Source organism: Bipolaris victoriae (assembly GCF_000527765.1).
Source record: "Bipolaris victoriae FI3 unplaced genomic scaffold scaffold_231, whole genome shotgun sequence".
NCBI lineage: Eukaryota > Fungi > Ascomycota > Dothideomycetes > Pleosporales > Pleosporaceae > Bipolaris > Bipolaris victoriae.
This window is the reverse complement of record NW_014575161.1, coordinates 1-8,439: the sequence shown is the minus strand read 5'-3', so window position 1 is coordinate 8,439 and position 8,439 is coordinate 1. Positions and strand designations below refer to the sequence as shown.

The window sequence follows — 8,439 nt, the reverse complement described above, 5'->3', positions numbered from 1 at the left end:
GGACGTTGTGTCTCGTGCTAGCTCACGCCATCTCTGCCGTCTATCGTTCAAGTTGCGACAATCGAGTCTAAAGGTTAGAATGCACGAACGCACAACAATAGCAGCCACGAGGCCACGACACGGCGCTGAAGTTGAGTTCAGACTCAAGAAAGCACCACAGGTGAAATGCGAAGTCGCTGCCGCCATTGCTGGGCACAATCAGCGACTGCACGATAAGATGATCGGCACTTCGTACGCCCTCCATTGATCTGAGAATCAATCCTAGACAGTTTCTCTATACCAAAGTTCTAGTCAACCCTCAGCAAGTCTACTTCTGTCTATAGAACAAGTCTTTATTATAAAGTTGAAGCTACTATCATACTATTTTTAAGAATCTTAGCATCAAGCAAATATAAGTTGTACAACAATCTATTTCGCTTCCTCCATCATAGTAACCTTTGGCACGTAGCCTTAAGGAACTTGTAGTATGTGAACAATAACATAATTAGGCGCTTCCTTTAGATAGGGGGACTAGGCTAGCCTAGGAGTAATCTGCTATATCACAAGTGTAAGAAGAAATCTGGACTCTTATACGAAGAGCAGACATTGACATCCTTATGAAAGAGCCTGAAGTATAGAATTCCTTTCAGCTACCTATTTTATCAAGCTTGCGGACCGCTTCGATGCAGTTAGCATGCTTCTTCTGTATGATTGTGCTGAGGTGGGAAGGGACTGGGACTTACAAGAGTAGATGCTGTATGCAGTGAGGCCTCCATCGGCCACCAGACATGCCAGTGTGATCTTCATTCCAGCAGGGTTTCTTGAAAGAATATGTGTAGACAGAACTGCGCCTGCACCAGCGAGGTTGCCAATTGTCTGCCAGGTCTCTCCCACTTGCCAGGATATAACTGCGCATGAAGTATTGAACATCGTTCCACCAATGGCGAGGAAGTATTTCTGTTGGACTGCAGTCCTCTGGAACTCCTCTGCAGTCGAGCCGCTGGCCGGAATTACACTCCCAAGGACATCTATCATTCCTCCGAGAACGCACCCCACAAAAGCGAAGCTTGTGCCAAGTGTATTCTAAGTAGGTCAGCAGAGCTCACAGCATTTAACAAATGATGAAGGAGTACTGACGTCAGGCGATGTCTGCGAAGCATTGGGACTTCGTAGTCTAGCCTCTAGGATAACATTCTTGAAAGCTTGTTCATTCTGATAGAAAGCGAGGCCCAGAGAGAGTGCGCCGAAAATAAGCTTGCAGCATCCCCATGCTTTCGAGCCAAATCCCTCTACATGAGCTGGGTTTTCGTTGGCTGCAAGTAATGGAACATTGGCTTGCATGTCCGCCTGAGTCTCTCTGTTCGCGTTGTGAATAAGATAGCCTTCCTTTACCTCGATGAAGAGCATTAATATCTTGAACGACGCCGTAAGGATGCTCAGAACCTCTTCGATAATTTGCCCAGTCTTTTCTGTATTAGCACAGTACTGCCAATGGGGCTCTAGACCTTACCTCTAGGTTTTGTTTATCTTTCTCCTTCTGACTCGCATTATCGCCTCCTTTGCTAGCGTCGCTAATTGTCGTCATCATAATCAGAGGATTGGTATGCTCAGGCAGCGACGGACCAGGGTACTTTGCTGCTAGAGCTGCTTGATCGGCCGCGCGTCGCGCACTGCGATACATTGGCTCAATATCGAACTGTGTCCACTCCTCGCCGAATGGCTTTCCAAACACCTTGTCCTTCTTTGCTTCTGTGAATCCGATTGTCACCAGATCTACAAAGACGGCGATTCCATAGGTAGCAAAATTGATGAGAGAGAACTCCTGGCCAATCCAGTCCTCCCATAGGTCCGTAAGTCCAGGAATCTTCCATGCCTGCGTCAGAATTGCTGGAATAGTCATCACAACTCGAATGAGAGTGTCAAAAGCAAGGAGTGCTAGGTCGCGAGTCGCATCGAAGGCTCCCTTGAACATCTTCTTGACCGCCCTGATCAGTATAGGCATCAGTTCCCTTGGATTCGTCAACGCGTCAGTCGCCGACATGGATATGACGTTGAATAGTTCCATGAAGGCTCCAAGGCCAATCTCCAGAATGCCTTTGGCTGATAGTCCGATAGCATCTACCAGAGGCCTAAAGTTGGGCAGCTTCCAATCTGAAAAGGTCTCGTCCATGCCTTCTGAAATGCCTTCCATGATCCATGAAATAGGATTGAACTTGAAAATAAGTTTTATGATAGGGGAGTTCAGCACAGATCGTACGAAGCGCATAATGGACGATTCCTTTTGCGGTACCTTATTCTCTTCAGCATTTTGCAGATCACTAAAGAGAACGTCTTCAGCGTCTTCAAAGAATTGAAGCAGGCTTTCCCGATTAGTTATAAGGAAGCGATTCAGTACGTTGAGAGATCCCAACGTGACTTCTTTGAGTCGCTGGTGGAATTGTTAGCACAGTAAAGTGATGGGCGCGTGTGATACTGACATTTTGAATGTTGGGGATGTGCTTGCCGAAATGAAGACCAAGCCATCCCATCATATCAGTTCCTAGTAAATTATCAAGAACACCTACCACAGCTCGCACTAAAGCGACTGCAGTACTGACGACGATGCTGAGAACCTTAGACCCAATCCTGATGATGAACTTGACTATGGGCCCGACAATCTTGACAGCCCACTTGACCACGAATTTGACGGCTTTCCTTAGGAACTCGATGGCGTCTCCGACGTATTCCACTGTAACGTCGAGCGCTTTGCCAAACCAGGATTTCTCTTCCGACGTGCGAGTTTCGCCACCTTTGGATTGGTCTCCAGTCCAATCTGCTAGCGTGACGCTGGAATTGGCCGAAGATGTGCCTGCCATATGCTTGTCGGCCGATTCATCCTTTGTGACCTTCTTGAGCTCGTCGAACTTCGAAAGCAACGCTGCCGATGCTTCAAGCTTGTCGTCAGCGATGTGATCAAACATTGGCTTCCCGGACTCCGTCTTCAAGCTCTTCAGGTCATCTTTGGACTTTATGGATGCCATCACACTCATCACGCGCGAAGCCATGTTGATCGCAAATGTGAAGGGCTTCTCAGAGAATTCGCTCATACTCACTTCGATGTCAGAAACACCAAAGTGATGAGGCGCGACTGTGATAATCTCTATCTGTCCCATGCTGTCTGTGGTGACGATCGTTGGTCGGGATCTGTTAAGCCTGTACGAGAGGTCGTTGACCGTTACAAAAATAGGTTCAGATGTCAACGCCACAGTGTAACCTTCGGGAACAGGATTACCCTCTGAATCAGACATCGTGATTGTCGTCAGGTACTGTCTCTCTTTAGTGATGGTAGTCGGGCCTTTTATTTGTAAGTCTGTGGAGGTCCACACAGAAGTCGTTGGATCGCGAGCAAGATGGCACATCTCATTATCTCGTTGAGTAGTGTAGATAAATTCCATGGATGAAAGTTGTTTGTTGAAGTGACAGGCAATTTGGGAAACGTCTCCACGAATTGGCAGGCCAGAGTACTTGAAGGTCGGAAGGCCAAAATTCTTGGGATCACGTTCGCCATCAATGACATAGAGCTCGTTGTCTTCGGAAACAGCTAGAATTGAGAGCAAATACCGTCGCGGACTCGAAAGCATGGTCTCTTTACATAAGACCTGGCGAAAGGCAATGTCGGGCAAGATAATCTGTCCATCCTTGTCGAGGCACGGATCATTCAGATTCTGGAATTGATGGAACGCAACTCCCTTCCCAGCTATGAGCACATCATGTGTGCTAAGTTGTTAGTAGATGACCGGCACACAATCAGCGAGATCTTCTTACCCCCAGGAGTTTAGCGAGGTGTACATGCCTGAAGGCCTACCAACCTTGCTAGTGTTAAGTGAGTACTGAGAGAAAGCCTCATCCCTGGCATCGTTGAGTGTCACAGCATTGCATCGGAGGATCGAGCCAGCCTCCTGTCCTGGCGCAGGCGCGTTGTGTAGCAAAGCCAAACCGGGACGCCTCTTGCTTTGGCCCGAAGCGCCACCGAGCACTAGGGGCTGTATATCAACAATCTTGTTTGACTGAGCACCGAAGTTGATAACAGTCCATGGCGCCTCCGCTGAAGTGCTCGGATTAATGGCGTACGTGGATGCAAGATACGTGGCCGTAGTCTGTGTGGCAGCAAAGATGGTGAAGCCGGGCTCAGGGGCATCCGGGTTGGGGCTGCACATGAGCTTCGCGATGACACGAGAGCCAAGGTTGTTCTTCACAGGTGTCCAATTTAGATCTCGAGGCTTTGTTAGCTACCCGTCGTGGTGCAGAGTCAAATATCTTACCAGAAGCCAAAAGTCCTCTCAGGCTGCCCTCCTCGTCGATCTCGACGGTTGGCAACTTCAGGGTAGCCCAATACACTTCGTGAGTTTCATCATTGCCATCCTCCGCCTTGTGTTTCAAAGAAACAGCAATATGGAGGTCTTGCTTGATTTCAAGGACGTCAAAGCTGCTCACTACTGAGGAACATGCTTGAGCCATCGGTGGAGTGATATCAAGTAGTTGCCAGGGATGCGATGCCTTATCTGCATGAAGGACACAGTACAAGTGCTATGGAATATGTCAGTACAGGCTATCATGAAGATAAGAGGAGACTGTCTGACTCCATCTGAACCAATAGAGAAGATCATAGGCTGTCCCTTTGCATCGTGCACAATGTCAAGCGGACTATCTTCACCGCCCTTGGTGCGAAAAAGAGACGTTTGGACGCTGCGTTCAACAAGCTCCGAGGCGGTTTCGACGACCACTTTCTTGGTTGCATGTGGTACAATCACAGCTTTACCGGCAATTTTTGATGCTTCCGCGTCGACAACCGGAAATGGGAGGCTCGTCTTTACGACCGTTGATGGTGCCAGTTGAGACTGCGTCATGGATGCCATTGTTGCAAAACAAAAAAATGCTAGAAACAAGTCAAATGGAAAAAAAGATACAGAACCTCACCGAGCTCTGGAGATAGCTACCTTTTAAGACGCGCTTTTGTGCCTAGGTTACCATTGCGGGAGTAAAGGGCATAGTACTTGCCGACTCTCGAACGGGATGGACGTGGCGTTCTCGGCCTAACCTAACTTAGCTCATTTTTATCGGGACGCTGTAGGTCTACTCGACGGTAACCAGTTTTGCTTTGGCGATAAGTCGAGAAGGTTTTCAGCTGAAAGATGACGGAAACTAGTCTTTACACAGAGAGTGACGCGTGTAGGAATTCTCCACTGTAACGCGGTCGGACCTCACTTGTCGGGCCGTCCCTATGATCATACAGCCTCTAGTGTTCGGGCCAGACCACGACGTTGCCTCTTTTTTTGATAGCATCGGATTCTCCGTGCCAATAGGTAACGCCACACGGCGCCCAGAAGCGGTTTTAAGAGCTGAGAAATGTCTGCTTTTGTGCGAGTTGCGCTGCTTCTGGGCTGATCGGGCTACTACATTTTTTAACAGCCTCGGACTCTCCGTGCCAATAGGTAACGCCACACGGCGCCCAGAAGTGGTTTTAAGAGCTGAGAAATGTCTGCTTTTGTGCGAGTTGCGCTGCTTCTGGGCTGATCGGGCTGCTAGCGCGTCGCTAAACATTGCTAGCGATACTGCACGTTGCGCATCGGTGCTGCTGAAGTTTGGTCCAGGCGTCGTTAGTAGCATGATCCCTGTCTCGGCAAATGGTCTATAGCGATATGTGTCTCAATGTAGAAATGCAGGCTAGATCAGGGTACTGTTCATCAGTCTGGCGGTCTGGCTGTAGACCCGAACCTCTAAGACGATACAGTCTTTGCAAACTTTTTGTACATATAAGCTGTGAAGTAGTCTCCATGTTTGCAGCAGCGCTCTGAAGGCACCAACCATCTCGAGCATCGTTTCTCGTTCCACATCCTCATATCAATACTGCCACTCATCTTTGTGCACTCAGCGGACCAGAAAAGATGTTGCACAGCACCAACTCCAACACCCTCAAAGGGTATGACATGATGATAACCATCTCTCAGGATGCCATCAACAAACAGTTCCAGGCTCTCTACGAAAAACCCATTCCGACAGCCCTCATGCCAGATCCTGAGGAGCTCGAAGGATTTGCTGCGCTGCCGGAAGCCAAACACTACATTAATCACAACATTAAAATTGTGCCCGAAACACTTGAGAACTGGGACGACGAGATCTTCGAGGACATTCGCCCAAGTATTCGGCCTGAAAACGGCAAGTTTTTCCTACCCAGCGACAAGTGGCTCGAGGGGGAGATTGAAGCTCCTTTTGTTACCTTTGGCGAGGAAAAGGGCAACTTTCGCTGCGTTCGCGTCAATCTGAAATTCAAGACCGGAAAGCTGCACTTCAACTTCAGCAATCGAGCCGTCAAGCAAAAGCTCGACGGTTGCACCTTAAGCTGGATCGCGGACCTGACTCATGGACCGGTGCAAGATTTCGTCGAAGGTAAATTTATTATCAAGACTCTTGGGCTTTAGGAGAAATTTTACTAAGAAGTACTCCGAAGACATTGTAAAAGCTTCTGAGGAGAAGTCACAACATACGCTAGTTGCCGACGGCGTCATTGAGAAGTTCAAAGCTCTCAGCCAGCACAGCTATACGGTGACCACTCTATTTTGCCTGTTTCAAGCAACGCGCATCGTCAGCTCTTTCGAGTTCTTGAACATGCAGGGTGCAAGTGAGCTGGGCTCCACGAAGGCTACAGAGGCTGCCAATCTCATCTCAGCCTATTTCAAAGCTCTATCCGCCGCCCCAAAGGCTGCGTCAACCCCCAACAACCCGTTTGTTCTAGGCTATGGTCTTACACAGAAGCTTGAGGACATCCCTGCTGGAGATAAAGACCGGGCGGAAAACGTTCCCTACTTCATCCCCAGACGATTCGACCTGACCGTGACGACAGGAGACGGAGAATATTCCAGTGGTGTCATCAACTACTGTCTTCTTACACACAGACCAATGAACGACCCCAATAGAGCAAGTGGTGAAGGCCTCAGGTCAATTGACTACGAGAAAGATGTCGGCGCCGGCTTCTGGGACGCTGGAAACACAGCCTACAAGCGCATCAGGGCAGATGGGAAAGCAAGTGGAGCCGATGGAGTCATGGCTTTCTCACGTGAGATCTTTAGAGACTACTGGCTAACGCAGAACTTTCTCTCCTACTTCAAAGTGGATATGAACGCTTTGGGTAAAGACCTGGTCCCTCAAGACGATCATGTTGCCAGTGCGCAGCCGACAGCAAGTTACAACGAACAGATCGCTGCGGGGTATGAGGGACAAGTAAACAAACTCTGCCTAAAACAGGATTATGAGTTCCAGCCGATGAAATGTCAAGACATGGACACAGACAATATGAAACAATCGGAAGAGCTGTCTGCGTTCCTGAGTTTAGTGCTCACGGCTTCAAAAGCAATCGGTCTGGAGCTGAAGTATTTCCAGCGACGCCAAGCTCGAGGTAGGATACCATATAATTCGAAACAGTTTGATGAGCCGACTGACTTTGTTTTAGGCATCGCAGAGGCCATTCTGACCTACACCAGTGATGTGCAAAAGAACCCCAATCTTGGCAAGTCGTCCGATACGAACCGTAAAATCTACTTCGATATTAATATGCGCTCACTATTGTCAATCACGCAAGAAGCCTCTGGCATCTGCAATATAAATCGCCTGTTCGAAGACAGTAAGTGTTTACCTTTCGCGTTGCTGAATTGGGATGCAAGCATACTGAACGAGTGATCAGAAAAACGTGTGGCACTGTGGACACTCACTGGTGGCGTCGGACTCGCTGCCGACATGATAGCCAACCGACAGTGGTTCATCAACGTTTTCACTGAATGGCGCGCTGCTCGACGGGCTAATATCCAGATCGTCACCAAGGCAGGCTTTGACCTGTCTCCTGCCAGCGACACGTGGTCACTCACTCTTGACCAGGACAAGAGTAGAACGACGGTCCCCATCGGCGCAGAGGAGCTGCCAAGGCAGGTCAATCCTCCAGTCTCCTTCACCACCCTAGAGAATATTATGGAGGTACAGAAGATGGTGGACCTGAGTAAGCGTATGCAGGGCGATGGTGTCATCATTGACCTCGAGAACCACGATATGTTCAAGGAGTTCGGAACCTCCAAGGGGATGGATGGCTTCGCTAAGCCTGCCAACCAGTGGGCTTCCAGCTTCGAGTCTCGTCTAGAGACAACAATGGCTGCGCTTGCGAGCTCTTTGATGACCAAGTTGATCTTACCGGCAGGCAATGTCTTTGAGTTCAAGTCACTAAACACGGATACTGAAGGCCTAACCAATATGAGGCGCGAATCGGGGTGCGATTCGTGCCATATTAGGCTTAGCGTTAGGGTTTCTATCCGTATCTGGCTATTTTGTNNNCCCCGATTCGCAGATTCCGACCCCCCCGATTCGCGCTCAAATAGGCTTAGCGTTAGGGCTAACTTAACCCCAAGTGCATCCCAGTATGGGCTGTATAGGGCTCCC

General features: G+C 49.0%; 3 protein-coding genes across 3 annotated transcripts; 1 reads left to right on the top strand and 2 right to left on the bottom strand.

The window, feature by feature from the left end:
• Positions 1–633: 633 nt before the first annotated feature.
• On the bottom strand, positions 634–3,131 carry COCVIDRAFT_116113 (hypothetical protein; the record flags this gene model as incomplete). Its single annotated transcript, XM_014694720.1, has 3 exons — positions 634–1,062; positions 1,490–2,407; positions 2,457–3,131. The coding sequence occupies 3 exons, from the start codon at positions 3,129–3,131 to the stop codon at positions 634–636; spliced, it is 2,022 nt and encodes a 673-aa protein (XP_014550206.1).
• A 318-nt stretch (positions 3,132–3,449) lies between these two features.
• COCVIDRAFT_71117 (hypothetical protein) lies at positions 3,450–4,175 on the bottom strand (the record flags this gene model as incomplete). Its single annotated transcript, XM_014694719.1, has 2 exons — positions 3,450–3,715; positions 3,956–4,175. Coding segments are annotated over 2 exons (486 nt in total), but the record flags the coding sequence as incomplete, so codon positions are not given.
• A 468-nt stretch (positions 4,176–4,643) lies between these two features.
• COCVIDRAFT_71735 (hypothetical protein) lies at positions 4,644–8,244 on the top strand (the record flags this gene model as incomplete). The annotated part of the gene is made up of 5 exons (XM_014694718.1): positions 4,644–4,708; positions 5,566–5,611; positions 6,454–7,411; positions 7,466–7,636; positions 7,697–8,244. Coding segments are annotated over 5 exons (1,788 nt in total), but the record flags the coding sequence as incomplete, so codon positions are not given.
• Between the last annotated feature and the right edge of the window lie 195 nt (positions 8,245–8,439).